General features: G+C 53.2%; 1 protein-coding gene and 1 long non-coding RNA gene across 5 annotated transcripts in view; one reads left to right on the top strand and one right to left on the bottom strand.

Moving 5' to 3' along the window:
• RUNX1 (RUNX family transcription factor 1) overlaps positions 1-24,094 on the bottom strand; it is a 257,748-nt gene that overhangs the window by 19,590 nt on the left and 214,064 nt on the right. For 3 of the 4 annotated variants that reach the window (XM_023238765.2, XM_023238764.2, XM_045036645.1), the window contains one exon: positions 23,578-23,769. The exons of the other annotated variant lie outside the window; for it this stretch is intronic. In XM_023238765.2, the coding sequence (XP_023094533.1) occupies positions 23,578-23,769 (192 nt within the window). The remainder of the gene's footprint in view (positions 1-23,577; positions 23,770-24,094) is intronic. 4 annotated transcript variants of the gene reach the window in all.
• On the top strand, positions 11,160-14,527 carry LOC109503325. The gene is made up of 2 exons (XR_002162230.3): positions 11,160-12,839; positions 14,367-14,527. It is a non-coding gene; the product is annotated as an uncharacterized LOC109503325 (long non-coding RNA).

Genomic DNA, 24,094 nt, shown 5'->3' with positions numbered 1-24,094 from the left:
GTGTAATGCCCTCTTGGATGCCTCCAAACGCACAACAGGATATGACTCAGGGCTCAGAGATGTGAGTCAGTTTCCAGGGTGATGTGTCAGGGCGGGCCCGGTGGTGGCTTGCGTTTCCTTGTCTGGGACCCTTGGGAAGGAAGATCGGGGCTCCCCTGCGAACAAAAGGCTGCCCCCCCACCCCCCCAGACACCCTGCACCTCCCTTCAGAACCCTGTGCTACCGGCGTTCGTGGCCCCTGGCGTTGGGTGGTTGTCTGTCCTGAAAGAGGCATTTCCCCGAAGTCCCACTGTCTTCCAGCTGTGTCCTCCCGTCTACGAGGCCTGCAGTCAATGCCACACAGCCCAAGAGGGCAGGCAGGCGGGCCGTCACCTAGAAGTGCGCCCAGGTAGCTGACCCGCAGTGGCGACTTGTTGCTATCAGCGAAACCCCAAGATGATGTGAGTCAGCTCCCACCAGCTCTGGATCCTGGAAAAAGCGAGGTTGTGAAATAGCTCTGGTATTTGCCAACCGTTGTCTCTGCCGGCTACAGACATCTTGGTTAGTCATGTACAGCTAAGATGCCTTCATTGTTCCAGCAATTACTCCGGAGGGAGGCATCCAGCACCAAGCCTGGGCAGAGACCTGCCCGGGGATGCTGCGTTTTAAAGGCCTTCAGGGTTTTGAGGGGTCCCGTCCGGATCGGGGACGGCGGGGGGGGGGTGGGGGGGGGGAGGAGGGCGCGGCAGAAGGGAAGGAGGGAGCCGGAGGCCCGTGGCCACATCTCCACCGTTCACAGCCTCCAGGACCCATGTTCCGAGCCCCGCCAGGGGGACGGCGGGGAGGCTCCGGGGCTCTGCGGTCAAGGCCACCGGGGTCGGGGTCGGGGCGCCGGGAATCCAGGAGGCCGGCTCTTTGCAGCAGAGCCGCCCCCAGCCCCTCTCCTTCCAAACCTCCGTTTCCTCATCTCTAAACTTGGGGGCAGCCGGCCTCACCTGCCTCACAGGTGTGAGCGTTAATTAATGTTTGGGGAGCCGCTTTGAGAGGCACAGATGAAAGGCGTTCTATAAACGCAAAGTGCCGGTCCTCATTAGAGTTGCCAGACGCTTCCCAGGGGAAACAGCTCAGCCCTCGCCACGAGGCCTCTCCTCTCAACGTCTGGAGAAAGGCTCTGGACTCCGGAACGGTTGTCTCCGAGGAAGGGGTTGGGGGGGGGTGGCGAGTCACCGGCTCCTAGAAAAGACGGGCCGTGTGGATGCACACCTGCTCTTCCCCGCCCACACTGTGTCCCCGAGGCAGAGAGAGAGAGAAAGAGAGAGTAGCCTTCGGTTCACACGAGGTTGGAGCCGGGGGGGAGCGGGGGGATCACGGTTTCGAGGGGACAGAAGGCACCTTCTAGTCCTCCTCTGTCCTCCCCCGCAGACGGATTACGTCCCCGTACTTTGTTAAGCAAACGTCCCCTGCAGACACCTCTCCCGGAAAGATTCTCTGCATCTCGGCCCCTGAACACACTTGCCAGGTCCGAACGGATTCTGCAGGGGGGCTGGGTGAACTTCTGTAAGGCCAGCCCATCTGCCATGTTCAGATGAGTCCACGGCCACCCTGTAATTTTCCCTCCATTCTTCCGTTTCCCTCTCCTCCAACAAAGATCTCAAAACACGGAGGCTAAGGATGGCTTTCGGTTCCCATCCACTCGCTCTCTAGCCCCTTTGCCCTCCTTGTGGCTCCTGGAAAAGGAAGAGCCAGAAATTCCGCGTCGGCGGCTGGGAGATCTCAGGCAGCCTCTAGCTTGCGCTCGAGCCCTGGACATAGAACGAGGACCCTCACTCACAGGGATCAAATGACAGACACCTCGAAGCGGGAAGCTACAAGCGGGAGAGACACAGCATCACCTGGCACAGCCCGGAGCTAAAGAAACGGAACCTTTTGAGGGAACATTCCACGGGGCTGGTGCACGCTCTAAAGAGGACCGTACAGGTTTGAGCATCGTTGGTCCACGGCACAGGGCGGGAGGCTGTCGAAGCCAAGCCACGATCCAGACTGTCGAGGGGAGGCCGGGTGCCGACGAGGGGGAGCCCACAGGACTCGCCAGAGGGACATCAGTGGTCTGACCAAGCAGATTCAGGAGGAGCCGACCCTTGAGCAGATCCTACTAAGTGAGGTGGCCAAGCTTCGCTAGGGTCCTTGTGATGCCTCAGGGTGGTGGCAGGCAAGGGAAAAAAAAAGGAGTGATGCTAGGTCTGGGGCCGCGGGGGCTGCAGGGCCACCGGCCCCTCCCCCGTGAGTTGTCAGTATTGGAGAGCACGCTCTTGAGCCCAGCTCAGAATGAGATGTGGCACCCAACAGCTATCGGTCCTGTCATTCTGCGGCCTGGCTTCCTCGGAGACCACTCAGCACTCGTGTGGTTTTGTAGAACGTTACGACTGTTGGGCAGATTTTAGAGGGGCTGAAGCCGTTCAGGCAGCCTCTGTGTCTTCTCCCATGTAGCACAGGTCCTTACTGGAATTTTAGGCCGGACACTTCTGATTTTAAGCAGCAAACTCTGAAGCATGGCATTCTAATAAAATCAGGAGTCCTAGGGGCGCCTGGGTGGCTCAGTCGGTTAAGCGGCCGACTTCGGCTCAGGTCATGATCTCGCAGTCCGTGAGTTTGAGCCCTGCGTCGGGCTCTGTGCTGACAGCTCGGAGCCTGGAGCCTGCTTCGGATTCTGTGTCTCCCTCTCTCTCTGCCCCTCCCCCGTTCATGCTCTGTCTCTCTCTGTCTCAAAAATAAATAAACGTTAAAGTCAGGAGTCCTGTAGATGGGGAAGCAGGAACGCGACACAATATGATCTAGAGAGTGCTGGCAGGGGGCGGAATGGAGGCTTGATGAGCCTTCCGTCTGTGTGGCCCCCAAACGTTTCCAGGATTTGGGACCCGCGGCCTGGGGCTGTCCCTCAGGGAGTTGAGAGGGCCTGAGGAAGAGCATAGCAAGGGTGTCTGGGAGCCTGAGAGATTAGGGCTGAGCCCGGACTCACCCTTCACTCACCGTGTGCTCGGGCAAGTGACTTAATCCCTTGGAGACTCAGTTTCCCCAGCCACGAGGTGCAAAGTGCCCTCGAGCCCCCTCCCCGGGGAAGACGCAGCTTCACGGCGAGCCCGCGCGAGGCTCCAGCAGGCTGCACACGGCAGGTTACTGAGAGGAAACAGAAGCCCTTTCTCCTGCCGGGCACCAGCCTCCTTCACGGGGAGCACCGCGCCGCCTCCCGCCACCCCGCCTTGCCGGCCGTAGCACCGAAATCCAAAAGCCGAGCTTGGCCAATGGAAGGCGCATTGTGCTTTCACCTCCCGGGGTGGGACTCCCGTTGAGGGGCGGCAGCTCTTTGCTAAAGAGCTCCCATTCCGTGCTCCCAGCCTGAAGCAGAGAAGAGTGAGTTTCCCAGGCTGAAGGGCCTGGCCTCCTTCCATAAACTGCTGGCTCGCTGTCTGCTTCAGCCTTCTTCTGTTTCCCTCGCGCTCGCTCCTGTCTGTGCCGTCCCGCCGTGACTTTCCTTCCCCTACCTGCACCCCGCTTCTTGTTTTCCTTTCCCACCCGTCAGGCCCGGCTCCGGGAATCCCCAGCCGGGAGGCCAGCGCCCTGGGAGAGCCGCCCCTCGGCCCCTCTAGCACCTGCCTCCCAGCAGGTGTGGGGCGATTCCCGGCCATCCCTTGGCCTCCAGTGCTCTGAATGGACATAACCATGAACTTCTCCCTCTTGAAGGGCACTGCCAATGCCACTGGGCCTCGGACCCTTCAATTCTCCCACTCTGCCGTGTCGGAAATAACGGCAGGCCAAGTGCACAGATTCTCTTCACGTAAGAGGGGCGTTCCTTCCCCCCCCCCCCCACCCCCGGCCACCCTTACCGGAGACACAAGACATCCATGATTCACGGATTGCCTGTCTTCCGCTGGTGGTCTCAGAGACACAGCAGGATAGAGCTCAGCATCATCTTTCATTCCTAAAGCTCAACATGCTCCTGACCCCACCAGCTCTGGCTTATTTTTCACAGACCTGTTTTTGGAGGAGTAGTGTTCACTGCAGTTCTTAAGTTCAAGGCTTCTCCATTCATAAAAAATCCACCCCCCCCCCCCAACAAATGGCTCTCTAATGCTGCTCTTTGGTTTTCGGCAATTGCTGAAGTATTGGGCTATTTGCCATCGGAGCGACAGTGAAGAAGAACAACCCCAAACGGTTTCCTTAAAACGAACAGGTTCCCCCGCTAGTTTCTTTTTTTTTCTAAAGTTCACTTATTTTGAGAGAGACAAAGACAGCGCAAGTGGGGGAGGGGCAGAGGGAGGGAGAGAGAGAGAGAGAGAGAGAGAGAGAGAGAGAGAGAGAGAGAATCTCAAGCAGGCTCCGTGCTGTCACCGCAGAGCCCAACGCTGGGCTCGATCCCGCAAACCGTGAGATCACGATCTGAGCCGAAATCAAGAGTTGGATGCTCAACCGACTGAGCCACCCGGCCGCCCCGTCCCATGCTGGTTTTGAGTTCTTCAGAATAACTGGGTTCCTTTGGCTTGTGAGCCAGGGGGACTTGCTATCAATTTCCCCTGCGGTAGCGGACAGCCCCCTCTTTGGTCTGATGCCTCCGCCGCAGCCCTCTCCCCCACCTGGGCGCGAGCTCCGTGCAAGAGGAATTTGTTCACTTAAGTCTGCAGCGGCTCCGCACCCCCCAAAGGACTGACCTTCACGTGAACTAATTGGGACTGCAACAGATTAGTAACACAGGTTGTGGAGGTGCGCTTTTGCTGCATAAAGGAGACCTTTGAAGATAAGAGCTGTGTGCTTTCACAAGCTCATCCCTGGTGCTCTGAACAAAGGACACAAACTAATAAAGTCAGATTCATCTAGGGGCAATCTACACTCGCAGAGGAATATCACCCCAAACGGATTCAGAAAGGCAAATGGAAATCTGCCGGAATTCTTTTAAACTCCCAACACAGATCTCGATTTAAAAAATGACACACACACACAAAAACTCTTGGTAATAAGCAGACCTCTGATGATCTAAAGATCCACAGTTTCATTTATTGACTTAGAGAAAGTAAATGGCATTTCAAATACAACCTTCATACTTTAATAGATGAGGTCACCCTGAGAAAGATGATACTGAGCCCGGCGGTGGGAAACCTCCCTCCAGAGAACGGCTTTGATTTACAAGGTCAAGGAAAGCTTTCTCGGAGAAGCAATAGGTTTTTCAGTGACTTGGGACTAACATGGAAGAATTTAGAAAAAAAAAAAAAAAGTAGAGTTTGAGACAGCAGACTAGGAAACTCTTGCTCAACAACAAAAGGGATGACCTGCGGAGAGCAGAAGTGAAGAGTCAAAACTGATTTGCTACCAACTATAGACCCCTGAGATCCGCCCCCTTGTTGCAGGCATCGAGGTCCTGTGTAGACGGCGAGATCTTTGTGAGTTTCCCAGACTGGCCTCAACAGGGGCTGTTTCTCCTCCAGGGGACATTGGGCAGTATCTGCAGATATTTCTGGGCATCACAACTGGGGTGAGGGGTGCTACTGGCACCTAGAGGGTGGGGGGGGGGGCCAGGGGTACTGCTACACATCCTGCAAAGCACAGCATACCCCTCCCCCATGGCAGAGACAGATCCGGACCCACGTGCCAATGGTGCCTTAGGAAAACCCAGCCCGGGGTAGGCACGCACCCCAGGCACAGCACAGATGAAACCGAGGGGTGTGAGGAGATAAGGGGTGTGGTGGGAACCTTCCGGAGCCCTTGTGGGAACCAGGGTCGCCGGAGGCCATTTGTCTGCCTGCACGGCATCAGCAGTCACGCCGTGCCCAGGGAGAATTCTGTCCCCACGCCAGGATCTGGGACGACTCTTTCTCACAGTCTCGTGGCCCAGCATCCAGACTCGGAGCTGGCACGCTGCGTCCTGGGTGAGACGCAGGTGTAAACGACCAACGAGATCACTCCCGAGCTGACCGTCGGCTTTGCCACCTGGGAAGGGACAGGCTACTGCTTGCCTTTCCCAAGCTTCCCGGGCATGAGTCACATGGAACTAGATAATGATGCAAATCACTGTCAACATTTCTAAGGTTTCATTCCAACGTCTCATGGAACGATAGTGCAGAAAGCAACCTCAGAGCCTTTCTGAGCCAGCCCCGTTTCAGAGAACACTGAAGCACAGACAGGTCAAGTGGCTCTCTCTGTTCTCCAGGGCAGGCTGGTGACAGGGCAGGGACAGACCTTCTGGCTCTTTGTAGAGTGCTGGTTTTTACTATGCGATCATTGAAGCCATTACTGCTCCCCTGGTCTAGTTACCATATACTAAACACACACAAAAAACCTGGTCTGGACTTCAAAAGGAAGGAAGGAAGGAAGGAAGGAAGGAAGGAAGGAAGGAAGGAAGGAAAGAAAGAGGGAAGGAAGGGGCTGGATGTAATTGCTCAGCACAGAGCCCAGTGGACACAAGGGAGGGGATACCTTTTCCTGCTTACACGTCTGGGATTCTGAGCTCTGTGGGGCTGACTGGGAAGTCCTTACACCATCTCTATCTCCTTTCTACCCCGAAACGAAGCCCAAACACCCCCAAATCTCAAACGAAAGTCAGTGTCTATGGTCATGAATTCATGAACGACCCAAGTCAAAATCAGGGAGGGAAGGTATCACTTCCCCCCAGGGCCCCTGTGTTTTGGGGTGTTCGTGGGGAGGAAGCAGGCTTCCAGAAACCAGGAGGTGACAGCAAGGATCCCACCCTCGCCCTGGTTCCGCCTTTTCTTCTAATGGCCTTAAACCGCCAAGTGACTGCAACGCGCCGATTTTAAACCCTTTTATGGAAAGTGCCATACCCTTTTCTGCTCACATCACTGAAAATAATGAGCTAGCCGCACTTGTATTAGTCTGTCTTTCAAGTGGATTAAATTCATGGTCTCGTTCTCCTCCAGTCTCGCAGGCTTTGGCCTGGCTGTCTGAACCTCCAGATTAGACCAAGGAGCACACGCCAGACAGCAATGAAACGCAATTACCTAGGCAAACTTTTGAAGGATTCGAGCCCTGGGGCACAGGCTGTTTACGAAAGACTAAAAGCACCGTTTGTACTGAGCAGGACCAATTGCCTGCGTCCTTTTGAGTTCTGGATCCTGCCTGCCGCTGGACTCCAGGCAGGATTTCTAGGGGCCAGATAACATCAGGCTTCTGTCCGCACCTCTGCACCTCAGGGTCTCTGCTCTGTTTTTCAACAAGAAAATGCAAGTACCAACAAAAACCCATTCTAACATCTCCTTTTGTGTTCACGGACTCTCTCTCATTGGTTTGTTATTATTATTATTATTTTTTTTTTCGTATTGTGTACCACCCTGAAAAAAGGGCAGCAAGAAATCATCCTATAGCCACTTGGCTCTGTAACGTCTTTGGAGACGAACCACCTTTCCCATAAACAGGAACTTCCCATCTTTGGGGGGGGGGGGGAGAACAAAACAGCAAACCAGTCTCAACGACACGTCCAAAGTACTTTCCCCTTGACCGGAACAAAAGAGGCTTTCGGAGGAATTGAGGGAAGAGGAGGTGAAGAAAGCGAAAGGGAGGTTGACGGAGAAGGGTGACAAATGGCCTGCCCCCCCGCTGGCCCACATTCTGTTATTTTTGCAGTTAGGCCTGCGGGCCCGCATACACTAGCTGAAGCCCGTGATTCAGTGGCACAAGGCGGGATGGGGGGAGGGGGCTACTTGGCTTTTCTCATCCACCTCAGGCACAGAATGAAGCCCCTGGGCATGGAGGGGGCGGCTGTTTCAGTGCTGGGGGACCTGAGGCCCTGAGGCCCGTCAATGGGTCAGTTGGGGGGGGGGGCGAGAAAAGAGGCTTGGTTCGAGGTGGCCAGGGTGGAGGGCCACCAAGGTCAGGAGTGAACTCGGAAGTATGGGCTCGGAAAGTGCCAGAACCAGGAAGAATCGGGAATGCTTTGAGGGAAGGAGGCGACTCCTGGACGCACCTGAACATGGGGGCTGGGGCAGAAGGCAGGTGTCTGGGAGACAGCCTGGCGGGGGGTGGGGAGGCAGCAGAAGGAGAGGGCAGCTCACCAGCTTCAGAGAGCAGGGAGCTGTAGCAGGTGCGGGGTCAGGGGGTCAAGGAGCACAGACACTTCCCACCTTCTTCCTTGTAGCAAAAGAGAAAGGGGTGGGCGTGTTGGCACCTGGGCGGGACCACCTGGGCTCCCTCCCTCAGGCCCCCAGCCGGGCTCCGGGAGGCCGAGGAAGAGTCCATCACTGAACCAAGAAGCAAGGCTCCACCCTAGCACTGGTGCTTTGGGAGGAAGGAAATCATTTCCGGGAAGAACATTTTAGAATAGAGAGCAAAACCGGTTACCAGCCCGTTTTGACCTGCTGTCCCGAGAGCAGGCACAATCTTCCTCAGGGACTGCCGCTCACCCCTTACCCTGGCAATCTGGGCTGGGGCCGCGGGGGTCTGGAGAAGGAGGAGAGACGCTTCCTGCCTGCCGGCCTGCAACTGTGAGGCGAGCCTGTCGCTCTCAGCACCACAACTGGAGATGAGGGCGACAGGATGCAGGTGTTCAGGGCTGCGGGGATGCTTGGGAAGCATCTCATCAGTCGGTTTTGATGATCTCAAAGCACAGAGGGAACTCTCGGGTGCTCGTTCCCGGGAGCCCATGACAGCCGGGGCGGCGGCAACGTGTACCCCACTGGGTAACAGTGGAGGGCAAGGCATGGAGATTTGGTGGAGTGCCAGGCCCTGATGGTTGGGACCAGGAGTAGAGAAGGGGGGCCGGGTGGATCATCGGAGGGCAGGAAGATGTCCTGGAGGAGATGGGGCAGGCCAGGCTCCCTGAAGGAAGGCAGGACAGGGGAGACGGGGGGTGGGGGGGGTGTTGAGAGGCCAGAGGAGGGGGCAGGTGAAGGCAGCAGATCGCAGCGACCTCAGTGCTCCAGCCTCTCCCCGCTCGCTGGGTGCACGTTAGGTCACCTCCGAGCACGGATGGCTCAGGAGGGGAGTGGAAATCTTATGGCCCAGAGCAAGGCACGGCAGGAGAAGGGGCTAAGAAACCAGTGGGTGAAGTGATCTCAGTAGGAGCATCTGTGTCGGGTCCCCCTTGGCCATCAGAGGGCTTGAAAGGCCACATCTGCTTCCTCAGCCACCATCCCCCCGCAGGCAATGCGTTCAGACAGAGGGGCCTCAAGGAGGAGGCTGTGCCCACTCTGGCCTCCCCGGAGGCCATGGTCTTAGCAGTGACGCCCCCTCCCACGGCACAGGGTCCTCACGTGTGTTGTCACTCAAGGTCACATACAAGGGGTTCGAACCCAGGCAGGAGGCAGCCGGAAGTTCGCCAGGTTTTCTATCGCTCATCGCCGCTTCCCAGGCCTCACTCTGCTTGCTGCCTCTGGAAGAGTCCTGGGGGAAGCTGGCCGACGTGCATATGGAGAAACCGGGGGTGGCTGAGTTCAAAGGGATGTGCTCTAGGAAAAACGGAGGGGCCCACTTCGTCCCCAAAGTCTCAGGTCTTAAAACAAGCAGCGTGCACGTTTTCCTGCTGTGCCTCTGAGGCTGAAGCTAGCGCCTGAGTCGTTTTTCGGAGGTGAAAGGACGGGGCCCTGCCCGTCTCTGGTGGGAGGACGAGCAGAACGGAGTGACCACTGGCACCCAGATGCCTCCCTGCTCAAGTCAGAGCCTTGCGAATCGAGAAGGAAGCGGAGAGATTCACTGAGCTACTCCAGCCCCCAAAGACGGGACAGTTGCACGAGAGCGGTCACCGGGTGCTGGCGTGGGGCCTACGGTGGGGTCTGGCAGGAAAGGGTTGCTTTCTTTAACTCCCGGAAACTCTTGTCTTGACTTTCATCCCACATTGTGCGGTCCTGTGCAAAGCAAGTCATTTCAGGGTGGCTTTGACCGAATAATGATCACTCACAGCCATCAGCCTTGAGGGCCGCTGACCTGGGCCCAGAAGAGGTCCTGCCCAGTCGCTGCCTCGGGTCAGGGTCTCCGGAGAGCAGGATTTGCAAAGGGTCCACAGACGTTTAAGTGCTGGTGGCCCACTGGTGTTCTAACAAGGGACAGGAGGGACAGGAGGGACACAAGCTTGCCAGTTCATCAGTGAGTAACACAGAGCTGGGGAAGACTTCCCCTCTGCTTACTGCCCCAGTCACTGAAACGTCAGCAATAGAAGGGAAAAACAAGAAGAGAAAATCCTTCCTGCACAGACCCCTTCTCGTGGAAAAAGCTCAGATTTCGGCTACCCGCCCCCATGCCCCCCACCCCCACCCCTGCTTCTCCACGGTGTTGTTCAACCCCCTTGATGACTGGGAATTTATTCTCCAACGGGCCTCAAGCTCCCTGTTTTGCAGTAGGAAATTCTTCATAAGAGGGCTACTGTTGGTATTGTTTGTTTGTTTTTAATTTCCAAAAATAAGGAAAAGTTTATAAAATGGGGGGGGGGGAGGTGGGCAGGGAAGAGGGGGAAGGAGAGGGCAAGGGAGGCAGCTGACCCCAGCATTTCCCAGTCTCGCCTTGGCTTCTCCCCAGCCCCAAGGTCCCCCCCCCCTCTGTTCTGAACGTGAAAAATAAGCAGCCTGAGCCGCCTTGACTGGAGATGTGTCTAACAAGGCCCTCATTGTCTCAGACAGGTGTGAGATTGGACTTGATCTGAGGCCAACACCTCCAGTCCCGGAGCCAGCTCCGTGAGCTGAAAACATGCACCAGCCCTCCAGTAATACCACTGCAGCCAGCCAGAGTCTCAACAATTTAAGGCTTAACACACACAACATAAATCAGTGAAGGATGGACCAGCCGACCGGCAGCTTCTTGGGCGGATGCCTGCAGACTGTCTGCAGATCAGACCCTGCCTGTTTGGGTTATTTGAGACCATTTTTTTTTTTTTTTTTTATAATATAAAGAAGAGAAACTGGGTGGAGCAGTGCACAGGCACACTGGTGTTTGCCCTATCTTGTTCCAACAGCCCCTCTTTCACATAAGTGCTGTTTTGCAGGGACTTCTTGGGAAGCTTCACTTTGCTGTGTCCTAATACGAGAATGTGTCCCAGCTGGGGAGGATGGGCGGGAAAGCTGGGCACGTGAGCATAGCAGCTGGCTGTGTGATCTCCAGCAAGTCGCTTAACCTCTCTGGGCTTCCAGTGTCTCCCCTATTGAATGAGGCGGCGGGGGGAGGGGGGCGGGGGGGGGGCTGGCCATCTCATTCTAGTCTGACTTTCTAGGATTCACTCATTTCCGCGGTCAGAAGTTCAAAGTCACCGTAAGCACTGCCCAAACCAGGGGACATCGTTCCCCTGGCTGGGAAAACTTCCGACACCACTGAATGCTATGTTTCCGAATGGCTCTGTTCTCCTGAGCAACAAAAAGGGCCATTTCCCAGCATTTCCTTTATCGCCCCCTCTTCTGGTCTGTTCTTTAGAAACCTGTGGTTCTCGGACCAGCCCTGAGAACCTCCAGTGCGAGGCCTGGAGTTTAAGCACCCCTCCCCCCACCCCGCCCAGGGCTATGGTCATAACTCGTCAAGAGTCAGGCGCTGTGGGAGGCGAAGCCGGGAGGGCCGGTCCACGTGCTTAGTCAGTGCGGGGCCTCAAGTCCCTGCTTCTCTTGATTAACCCTTAACTAAGGTGCACATAGGACAGGTGACCACCAATGCAAGGGGGCCCGGAAGCCACCCTCGATTCAGCGCCTCTGCCAGAGGGACACTTGGTATCTGCCCACGGGATTCCTGTGAAGGCCCTGGGTGGCTCTGGTCTTGCCGTCCGTGACCCTGACTCTGAAATCACGGCGGTGGTCAATCGCGGGGACGCCTGTGTCTGGCCCTAGCTCCCTCGTCCGCGCGGCCTAGATGCAGAAGTTGGCAGCGGTGTCCTGAACTGGGACGCGGGACTGTCACTGAGCACCCGTCCCCAGCACCCCCCAGCCCCGGCTTTGCCGAGTTCCCACAGCTGTGGCTGCCCGGCCCCGCCCCAAAACCCTCGCACACCTGTCTGCAGGCCTCCTCTTGGCCCGCCAGCCCAAGCCGCCAGCAGGCTTTCAAGGCCTGGGCCTGTGGGCGGAATCGGCCCAGGGAGGTATTTACTTAAAATCGCACAGGAAGGTGAAACTAGGTTCAAAGAAATCCTTTTGTAGATGGTTCGTTAAAAATGCCAAAGAGGCTGACCATTCACATTCTCTGAATGTGTCCGATTCATGCAAGCAAGGGACGGGTCGGGGTTCATCCGCGGCTGCTGCCCACGTGGGCCCTGTGGTCATGGAGTGTCCCGTCAGCCCTTCTGCAGCTGTTTGCTGTCCCCCAGGGAGCTGGGCTGGGGGGCGCTCTGTGGGGCTGAGAAGGACACAGGGTGGCCTGGAGACGGGTATCCTAGCCTTGCCTTTTCTCAGAACCCCTACGCAAGTGTGGAATTGAGCATTTTGCAAACGGAGACACAAAGAAGCACAGGATACGGGACCCGACCACGCGGCCTATCGTCTCGTTGAGGAGACCGCACACTTCTAGAAAAGGGCCGCGGAAGGCAGAGGATTACGTGTCCTAACGAGGGTTCCATACCCTATATTCCGTGGCCACCTCCGAGGCGGGCCGGACCAACGGGATGAGCACTGGACCAGGAGTCCCAAGACTTGGAGTTCAGGTCGGCCTCCAACTAGGCCAATCCCTGTGATTCCCTGGGCCTCGGGTGTCTCAGAAGTAAAATAAAGGGCACGGAGCAAAGAAGAATAAGGTCCCTTTCAGCTACAACAGTTTGCCGTTCCCACTTGACCTTGTGGAGCAGCAGTTATGGGCTCTCCTGTTGGAGTTCACCCAAGGAAACGGGACAGGACTCGAAGACCCTACTGAAACCACCACAGACAGGGCTCCTGTCCTCCTGCGGAACAAGGAGACACAAGGTGAGTGTCACAGAGTGGCTGTGTGGCTCATCCGAACCGGGCAGGATGGACGGATATGTGACACCCTGGTGATACACCACTGCCACCAGCACGAGGACAATAATAGCGTTAAGAGTAAAGCAAATGACACCAACAACTTATTTAGTGGGCGCTGTGCTTAAACCCTTGACGAAAATATACCTCAACCCCTGCGGCAAACCCCTGACGTAATAGGAGTAAATACGCGCGACGCTCCCTGCGGGCCGGGCATATGAATGGTAACTCATTTGTCCTCACAGCTCGCCGGTGAGTCAGGTGCTAATATTACCGGGCCCATTTTACAGATGGGGAGCAGTGGGACAAAGGACTTCAGTCATTTTTGCAAGGTCACATAACTGGGAAGCAGCCAACCTGGGATTGGAATTCCAAAGTCCGTACCCACCATCCACCATATAGCTTTTAGTGGTAATTTACAGATCCAGATTCTGCTTTCCTGAGAAAGTGCATTCTCGGCATGGGGGGGGCAGGGGGGCTCCCGTGTTTTTTTCTGAGTCTCTTCTGATGATAAGATGGGAGGAACAGCTGTATCTGCCCTGTCTTGACATCTCCAGGCCGCTGTGTCTCTGTCTGAGGGAGCCATGAATGACCAGGGAGAAAGTTTGAAAAATAAAAGAAACTCCTTATAGACCCCCTAATGTATCCACCGGCCCCGCCCCCGACCGCCCCCCTCCCCCAAGGCGTGAAAGAATCAAATGAGGAAATCGGGAAGAGATTCTGGAATAAGACTAACAAGATTTCCTCTCCCGTCCACCTGAATTGGCCATCGGTAATTTTGCACAAATTCAATTTTAAAGTCATGCTTTGTAATTTGTGGAAAATCATATTAAATTAAACAGATCCACGTCTGGGCAATGACTTCTCTCATTTAGCAACATATGGTGCCTCAGAAAGCTCGATCCCACAGCAAAAATATTACCAAAAATAGAAGGAAGGAAGGAAGGAAGGAAGGAAGGAAGGAAGGAAGGAAGGAAGGAAAGGTGGCCTTTTAATCATAAGCAACCGAGTAGAGGTATTCCGGGACATCCCTACTGGTTTCCCTGAGAATGTTGGTCATGACCGGTAATCTCCAGGAGCTGCAGTAGCCAAAATTACAGAATATTAGCGTTGAAGCCCATGTCTGTAATTGCTTATATGAGACGGGGGGACCTGGGATTGGCGGTAAAGGGAACGGCGGGAACTGATCACGTGGAGGCTGTGTGCCTGTGTGGGCCCACTAGGCGGGACCCTCAGGACCGTGTCCTGCACCTCACGGGTGACAGGTGGTGGTGGGGATTACATGAACCAACGACACAACCATGGGCTCCATTTTGTTATTGCCTTTGGTACACGCGTGAACCAGGCAGCGTCCTCGTCATAATTCACCGCAGCCTGCTCCAATCACAACCCCAGCATAGACGCCGTCACCAACCTATGCCGCAGGTTCAAAACCGGCGGGGGGGGGGGGCGACATCACTGCGCGTTTCAAAAACTTGTGCTTTCACCCCGAAGACACCAACCCTCTTGGACCAGCCACAGAATCACGGCCGAGAATTCAGGCAAATGACGGTTCTACAGAGCTGGCAATCTACAACAACGTCCGGATGAAGATGAACAGACCTCGAGAGGGGCGATCTCAATAAACCACTTAACGGGCAGAAATGCCGAGGCGAGCCCTTGAGCTTGTGCTGACTTTTCCAGATATTTTAATAACTTTATCATATAATTTGCCATCTGATCTTACAGAGAGATGGGCTAATGCAGTGTGAGTGGCCACACTGGGCACAAACCCCATGAGACTTAATAAAACAAGTCTCTTCCCCGTTCACTTCCCCTTGTGCGACCTGCAACTCCTGATAGAGCGCTATCACTGGTCAGGTTATTTCTTCCTCCCTTTTTACCTTGAGAGATTCTTCGACCTCCCCCACCCCCACTCCTGCAGGTCAGCGTCCACATGCGACCTTCCTAAAGATGGTAGGAGTTGTTGGCACAGCGTAAGCTCCCTGGGTCTTGGGTCTGGCCTCGGAGTGACTCAGTTGAACACATAAAGCTGTAAGTAAAGACAGTTCCTCCGTGGGAACCAGCAAGTTATAGATCTGGGAGATTTAAATGTCCCGGATGGGTGAACTGCTCACACCCAGGGTGGTGCCGACGCAGAGCCTTTCTCTAGGGATGCTCTGCCTTTACGACATCACTGGTGGCCACACCCAAAGCCCCACAGCAGAAGGGTCACGGTGCATCGTCCCCCTTCCTCCCAGCGGGACTGGGCTCGCCACCCCAGCAGCCCAAGTCTTGCTCAGCACGATGATCGCACTGACTTATGGAGTCGTACATTCAGTAATGTCGGCTGGAAGACCAAGATGGTGAGCAGGAATGAGCTCCAAGTGTGTTCGTGCTGTGTGTTTTAAACCTCAGGTTTCACGGCCACGCGACAGCCCTGAGGTGACATGAGACGCGTCGGTCAGTTCTCTCCCACCTCCTCCCCCATCTCGTCCACACTCCCTCCAGGTGGACAAACAGGGGGTTCCATCTTACAGAGAAGCCCCTTTACAAAAGGGTAAGAGTCCAACTTCGGCTCAGGTCATGATCACATGGTTCGTGGGTTCGAGCCCCGCGTCCGGCTCTGTGCTGACAGCTCAGAGCCTGGAGCCTGCTTCGGCTTCTGCGTCTCCCTCTCTCTCTCTCTGCCCCTCCCCTGCTCGCGCTCTGTCTCTGTGGCTCTCAAAAATAAATAAACATTAAAAAAAATAGAAAGGAAAAAAAAATCAACTGGATAAGAAGTACTCCTCTCTTCCCCTCCCCCCCGCGGTCAATCCTCAGGCGTGCACAAAAAAAAAAAAAAACCAGAAAATAAGCATGACTGGCCAATGTTTGTTTTTCGGGTGAGTTCTATACCATTTTTTGAAATTATTTTGTTTTATTTACTGTGGTTGGTAACTGAATCTCTGGTATCAAAACATAAAATGTTCTGCCAGAAAGAGATTACGGAAGAAAGGTCTCTGGAAAGAAACTGGGTTTGTCAGTGAAGATTTTATTTACAGGTGTTTTGCAATCCGTCCCTTTAATCTCCACAACAATTGGGCTGATCTGCTTTGGAGGCAGATTATTGTTCAATAATCGGAAAGCTCCAGAGGGGCGAAGGCTACGGACGGACTTAAAATGGGAGGATCTGAGACAACTATGTACCGAGGCGGCTCCTGAGGTCTGAGAAGCCCTGGGTACGCTTTCCCCCAAAAGGCCTGACAGTGAGGCCCCGAGGGCCAGAGAAGAATAAGGAGAGGCAGAAGTCGTTAGGGTTCCTCAGCATTATTTAAACCCCATGTGCTTTTAAACAGCCCCTAAAAGAACTGAATTACAGCAGGGCCCGCCTTGCCGCTCCGCGACGTGAGGAAAAATAACGCCCATGAGTGAAACCAGCTCAGTTTGGGGCACCACCCCTTACAAGAAAGCACAGTAGCTCTCTAACCCAGACCCTGCTTTGCTATCAGAGAGTATGGTTTGTTCCTCCCTGGGTGCAAACTTTGGGCAAACTTGGACACGACTTCGTGGCCGTAGTCAAAGTTTCTTTTTTAAATATACAAATGTGAAAGGCTATCTTCGGGTGATTTGTAAATTTGGGATTATGGGGCATGCAAAGTGAATCGCCAGCCTTTCGAAATGTGTGTCCGGTCAACAATGCCTTGCCATAAAGCCATTTTTCAAAGAAAGGCAGCTTGTCCCAAATGACAGTGATACGCCTAAGCTCTGGGGAGGTCCAGTTCTTGAGTCCGTCCCAACTGGCTGGCTGTGGGCTTCCTGTCGTCTTCTGAGCCCATGCTTACCACCATCCACAGCGTCATGAGCTGTTGGGGGCGAGGGCAGAGGGCACCCAGGCCTCCGGTCTGCTGGTCTGCGTGGTTGCCATGAGACAGGGCAGAGATCCCCCCGACCTTTCCCTACCTAGCACTGCTGGCCCTCTGGTCCCATCTGCCTACGTGCGCTAGAAAATGTTAAGAAATGTCCGACTTCACATAAAAAAAAAAAAAATCCTACGTTTTCCTGCCTGGGAGATAAAAGTACCATGATACTGAGTTCCAGCAATGACGGGCTGACCTGCTGGCCAGAAGAGATGATGGAGGCATTTAACGTGAGACACTGTGTCCATATGTCCCCTGCCTAAAATATCTGCTCTGGGGGGTGGACGCAGCAAAGTTATTTCTAGACTCCTCTGCGGCCTCCTGTCCTTTCTACTTTGGTGTAATTGCTAGAATGGTGCCCACCGGCCCTTCCCCCACCCCCCCCCCCGCCGCCCCCGACCAAAAAACGTGTGTCCATGTTCTGAGCCACAGACCCGTGAATGTGATCTTATTTGGAGAAACAATCTTTGCAGATGTGATTCAGTGAGAAGAGATGAGATTCTCCTGGTTTATCTGGTTGGGGCCTAAATCCAGTGACAAGTGTCCTCATAAGAGACAGAAGAGGGGGATGACACAGACAAGGAGGCCGTATGAAAGTGAAAGGGGGGCCTGGAAAGGGGGAGCCAGGAGCCAAGGAACACCCGGAGGCACGGATTTGCGTGCTCGAGGGGTGGGGGAGGGGCACAGAGAGAGGGAGACAGAGGATCCCCAGCAGGCTGTCCACACCGTCAGCACAGAGCCCGATGCGGGGCTTGAACTCACGAACCGTGCGATCACGACCTGAGCCGAAATCAAGAGTGGGATGCTCAACTGACTGAGCCACCCAGGCGCCCCTAACGGTTTTAAGTGTTTTCCATGGGCTGAATCTATGGTTCACCGCTTCATGCTTCACGATGGCCCTAGAATCTCCAAGCATAATTACTGCTCTTGTTTTGCAAGTGGAGAAACTGAGGCTTTAAGTGGTTAAGTAACCTGCCAGAGGTCCCAGAGCAATACACGGTAGAGGCCGGGGATAGGCCAAGGTGGTCTGCCTGTTGAGCCTTCACTCTTAGCCACTGTGCACTGTCTTTCTAAGCCGTTAGGTCTTCAGCTCAGCTCTCCCTCTCGCCATTTAATCATCGGTACCACGGAAGTGCTCCAGCTAGAGTTTTATTAAAACCTCGCTCTTCTGAGCAAAAACTCTGTATGTGTGCGTGCACCCACACACCCGCGTGCCGGCCTGTAGATTACCAGAACGAGGGGACTGTTCAGAACATACCAAATCCTCAGAAGGAATATTTTATCCTTAAGATCAGGCCCTAAAGTGAACCCTTCTTTCTTGTAATTAGAAAAGCATTAGAAGAGCATTGCCAACACGCTCTGGAAAACACGGTCCGATCACCTTGAACGACATCCATGAAAACGTTTGGTCTGAAAATGTAGTCCCGCTAAAAATGTGGTTTATGATTACGGGTGCTGACAGCTCACGAGGTCGGCGGCTCCTTTGAAGGGCTGGTTTATTAAGTACTTAGCTGTGCGGTGCTTGTAAATACAGTGCAGGCATTTTGAGCCGTGCCGCTCAAGGGGGTTCTGTGTCGCTAACCATGCCTCGCCATCAACAGAGCGCGAGAGGAACTCAGGCCGTGAATGGAAATCAAGGGTGTTAGACACACGGTAGCCACATTCAACTCAAGCTACAATGGCGAAGGCCTTACGGCCTTTTTCTCAAGGAGAAAACAGACTTAGCTTTCTTCCCATCCCCCTTTCTCTTTTTCTGCATGTCTACGACGCGATTCATTGATATGAGCTTTTCAAACTTTCCTTAAACCTACAGTTTACATTGCACCAGCCAAGAACATGGGAAACAGTAAACTGGGTTCTCAATTCCTGCCTTGAGAATGCTTTCAGCTCTGTTAACTCTAACCCCTCCGCCTGCTCCTGAGAAGAGAGGACAGGACACAGCAGTGGCACCTGTCAGCTTGCTCACCCACACGTTAACTCTTTTTTTTTAAATTATTATTATTATTTTTTTTACATTTATTCATTTTTGAGAGACCGATAGAGACAGAGCACAAGCGGAGGAGGGGCAGAGAGAGAGGGAGACACAGAAGCCAAAGCAGGCTCCAGGCTCCGAGCTGTCAGCACTGAGCCCGACACGGGGCTCGAACTCACAGACGGCGAGATCGTGGCCTGAGCCGACTGAGCCACCCGGGCGCCCCTCACACGTGATCTTCATTCTGCATCCTTTCCACTGTTTTCCTTTTCCCTCCCTCCCTTCCCTCTCGCATTTATTTATTTTTCTGTATTCACGAGGACACCCGATTCAGGCTTGATCTCAATCGTGTTCAGATTCTGACGTCGTAAACCTCTAAAGGCTCTCAAGTTCTACCACGCTAGATAAGAGTGAGTTTTAAATCATTCACTTCTCACCTTTACCGCATGGCTTCTAAGTCGATTCCTAGCGCCCTGACTAGTTTGCTTTGTCGTGTAAGCATTAAATGACCCTTTGTAGATTTACATGCGCAAACCCCTCTGGCTTTGGACTATATAGTCCCCCACCCCACTCTGATTTTGAACTTCTAGAAGAAAAAGGAAGGAGAGAGAGAGAGAGAGAGAGAGCGACAGAGAAGAAGTGAGGAGAAGAAAAGAGAAGTTTGATATTTTACCCCCAAGGCTGGAAAGGGGATTTCTCTCACCTCCTACAGGGAAGTAGAGAGGTTTTTTTTTTCCCTTTTGTCAATGTGGCTGATAAACACTGACATATGTAACCGGATAGCTGAGGAACAAAGTCAATTCATACCTCCAAAAGCTTCACAGACAACCGTAGCCTTTCCAAAGTAACTTTGACTTTTGGGGAAAATCACTCTCAAAACAAAAATCGTTTGGAATACTAAAAATCAGGAGGTGAATCTGAGATGTCAGGGTCTCCACTCTCTGGCCATACTCTCAACTCTCGGCGAGAGGCACGCGCATACTCCTCAAGGCTGATCAGAGGTGGCCTGTGTTTGGACGTTCGGAAGGTTCCGGCAACAACGGACCCCAAGAGAGACAGACTCGTACATGCAGGAAGGCCGGGCCGCTGCCCCAGAAACAAAGGGCAGTTGGGAAGCCCTCCTCGTCCTTCGTTCCCTCACGCTGGAGATTCATGATTCTGAGTTAAGTGTCCTTTTGTCCCCGGCTTGAAAAATCAAGCCCCTTGCTTGATGCCCCCCGCCCCCCAAAAAGATAGTTTTTCGAGGTGCCCCCCACAGAGTCTGGCCCTAAGATTATCATCATCAGCAACATCTAATGCTAACAGAAGGCAAGTGAATGTCCAGCTCAGCACTCCTCCCCTCGCCTCTTTGAGGATCTGGATCTTTTGACCCTGGTCAGCCTTGAGTCTAATGGATCCTTGATCCAACGGAACCTGCCACCCTCGCAACACTGGCTCCGTAGCCAGAAAGATCTGGGTTTGAGTCTAAGTCCGTCACTTCTGCTCTTGGAGAATCTGGGCAATTGTTAGCCTGTGGGGTTTCTCCCCTCTGTCTACAACCCGCATCAGGGGATTACGGTGAGAGCGGGATAACGTGTACAAAAGGTCTGACCTGTGCCAAAATACATCCTAACGGGTTAAAGAGCTAAACCTCACGCCAACATGCAGCAGAACTACAAAACTTTGGCCCCTTCCTTTCTCCAGTTTCTTCAGATGTGAGTCTGTCTACCTCTTCCCAGAAAGGTGGGGGTTATGCAGCTGTCAATGTGGTTCATCAGTTCTGGTAAATCAGGAGTCAAATTCTTAAAATGACTTGCTTGGGTCGCCTGGAGCCATCTCTAAAGGAGTGCGTGTGACCGATTGAGCATCGGCGGCTTCATCGTGCTAGAATCTGTCCTGTCCCATCTTTTGAAAGGACACGTGTCCGTTTTCCTTCCCATGACTCTACGAGAATCCTAAACCTCGCCCGTAGCAGTTCGTGATGCTCTCTTGCCTAATCGTGTAGCCGCGACAAAATGGCTTTCTCTTCCCTTTTAAGAGCTGGTAAAGTAGGAAGTTGAAATTGACCTCAGCCCTCTTAATAGTTAAAAACCTCACCGAACGAACAGTGGTTTGGTGGGTGGCAGCCTGCCCCCCCTTTTCCCTTACCTTGCTTCACATAATTTGAGATGTCTGTTTTGGGGGATTCTCAAGCACATCTGACTGCAGAAAAACAGAGGCGTTATTCTACATCTGTGATTTCCTACGGGCAGAGTTGAAGGGGCAGGCGTAGCTCTCCGGATGAAGTCCCAGCCTCTCTGTCAGCCCACGATCTCTCCAAGCCACCAGCTGCTGACGTTTCCAGATGCTGAAAACATTCACACATCTGTACGGCACCCTTTTCAACTTCCATGACTACCTTTGGGATATTTTTCTTATAGCGATTGATGCTTTTCAAAGAGAGCCATAAACACATGCTGAATTTTTACATAAAGCATCTTCTTAAATATAATATGGAGTCTCCAGAGCTAAGCCAGGAAAATAACCATTTTCCTACTTGTCAAGAACAAAATGAAGGTTCTGGCTGAAAGAGACTTTACTATTATCCCTGTTAACTTTCTAATTTCAGGGAAAAAAAATCCCCAGGGTCTACTCAAACCATGACTAAGGGAAAAAAACATTTCCTTATAGAAAAAAAAAAAAGGAAGAAAGAAAAAGTAGTTTTACACGAATATATCTTAGGCGGTTATTTTTAAAAAGTTCCTATAATTTTACAAGTGATGTACTGACCAGCAAATCATATTTTGGAAAGAAAGGGCATTAGCAATATAGTTAACACATTCTTTAGCATAGCAACCAAGCCTCTAGGGCCCTCTAAAAGCAAGTTATTATTACTTACATGTTGCAGAAGTAAAAAGTTTTCAAAAGGAACAATAAAGGGGTGATGCTCTGTGTTAAACCTGATACTCTGCTAAGCATACAGTATTCCAAAGAGCTGAAGAATGCCCGTCCACGGTTGTGTCTCCACCCAAGAGCTGCTGACTGCCGAGGACAAGAATTCAATTACCACCCTCCCCCTCTCCTTTTTGGTAAAAAAAAAAAAAAAAAAAAAAAAGAGCGTATCTGACAAGGAGGGAAATCAGATCTGATTCACTCCTCACCAAAACCGTCTGAAACAAAGCTGGCTTCAGGGTGACCATTTCAACTTGCCCCCGCTGGGGTTGAATTTTCCATTGCTTTTTAAAAAATGCTGAATAGTTTTGGTTCCAATATCAGGAGAAAAAGGCAAGTCCCTTCATCAACCTAGTAGTATAAATGGCCCGGCATAGGACGAGAGAATGAGAGAATAGAAATCTTCCCTTTGATGTCACAGATGGAGGTCTGCAGGTGACGTAAAGTAATTTCAATGGCCCTCAACACAAGATCAAAAAATCGCCTTGACAGTTTGTTCTATCTGGAAGGCAAGTATCATTTAACCCCTTGCCCATCGCTTTCCATTAATGTGCCATTCGACCCAATTTACCGTCCACGCTTGCATTTTGGCATTAGAAAAGGTCAGTGTGCATATTTTTGAATGACTAGTCACGATAGAGCACCATAAACCTGATGCTTTCACGGAGGCTATTTCTCAAGACACCTAAGATGAGTCTGTAGATGAGAGACAACCTGCCCGAATCAAGCTCTGGGTTTCTGTTCCGATACAAAGGGGCCACTCTACCCACAGGCCACTTAACAGCTGTGTGCCGAGCATCTGACGGGAAGCTGTCTTTGGGAATTTTCCACTCAAATAAAAGAACCGCCCCCAGAAACATCATTATGAGAGCCTGGGACAGGAGCCGTCGAACTCTGGGCAAGAGAGTCAGCCTACTCTTCGAGGACCCCCCAAGTGCTAGCCCCAAAAGAGGGGCACTGGTCTAGAAACCTTGAAGAACTCACGAGGAGAGCACATCCCGCAATACGACTCACACAGAGAAAGCACCCGGGGAAGCGAATTTTGGCAGTCTCGGGGGGCTGGTAGCGTGTCCCTGGCTGGCCACCTGCTCTCTCCCCCAGATGTGTCCCTTATCTCTCCCTTTGAGTCCAACAAGCCTGCTACTTGGAGAAGAGAATCTGACTGTGACCATATCACATACAGCTGTGTGCTGCACAGCACAGAGTAAGGGACTGTATTTCGGAAATTTGAATGGTATCACAGAGCAAATAACCATTGACGTCAGTGGTTTCTACGGTGCAAATGAACTTTGTGTATTATCTAATTTGGCACAGGGCATTTTATGCAATTACTGTATTTTACAGTGTTTTTGCAGTTGCTAGCTAAACCCCAGGGTATGCGTGTATGGCTGTGTGTGTGTGTGTGTGTGTGTGTGTGTGTGTGTTACTCTGCACTCTTTATGGATTGCAAATTTATTTATTGTAAATAATACCTTTGATGTGATGGCAGCCACACTTTCCTCGTATTTCTTTATATTTTCGTAAAGGACATATATTAGGTACAAGCCCCACCAATGCTCTGAAGCCCACAGGAACTTGAAACCTCCTGACTTTCACCTCGCTTGGGGTGCGTGCGTGTGTACGTGCGTGTGTGTGTTCTAGCCTAATGGGTAGGGAGGAAAACAGCACTGCCAAAGCTAACTCTTGAAAACATTCAAGATATTATCTACGTATAGATAGATATCTCTCCATATCCTAGGCAGCAAAGCCTCCGGATCTGGGGATCTCAGTACAAGGCAGATCTGACTCAGTAGGTCCGGGCTGGGCCAGAGACCCTGCGTGTCTACGAGGCTGCTGGTCCGAGGACCACCCTCGGCGCAAGGAGGAGAAAGAAGCCAGGACTGGTCTGGGGGAGGGGGTGCGGCCCGAGGGCGAGGCGGGAAGCGGGCTCCCTCCAGGTACTTACCCTGCATCTGACTCTGAGGCTGAGGGTTAAAGGCAGTGGAGTGGTTCAAGGAGGCCCGAGGGTTGGGTGTGGGGGCTGGGTGGTGTGGGCTGACCCTCATGGCTGTTCGCCGCAGCTGCTCCAGCTCACTGAGCCGCTCGGAAAAGGACAAGCTCCCGGGCTTGGTCTGATCATCTAGTTTCTGACGATGTCCTATTGTGGGGAGGGGGGTGGGGGGGGAGGGGAGAGGGAGGCAAGGAAGGAGGGAGGGAAAAGATCAGAAAATGTATTGTGGATTTCCTGACATCCGGGGTTTTCTTGTCTTTCCCCTCCCTCTCCCCTCGCCCCCAACGTGGCTTCGCTGGAGGTCTGCACGCTTGGCTGGGGCGCCCCGGGGGAGAGTCGGGGCCCCCGTCATCCCAGGCCACTGGGTGGCCCACCCAGTGTGCGCCCCGTCTCCCTAACCCCGTGCGCCCACCTCCGCTGGGCAGAACGCGGTGGGCGCACCCGCCTCGGTGACCGCGTCAGGTCGAGAGGG

The sequence above is a fragment of the Felis catus genome, chromosome C2 (genome assembly GCF_018350175.1).
Source record: "Felis catus isolate Fca126 chromosome C2, F.catus_Fca126_mat1.0, whole genome shotgun sequence".
Classification (NCBI taxonomy): domain Eukaryota; kingdom Metazoa; phylum Chordata; class Mammalia; order Carnivora; family Felidae; genus Felis; species Felis catus.
Note: the sequence above shows the minus strand (reverse complement) of the source record. Positions and strands in the feature narration are given on the sequence as shown.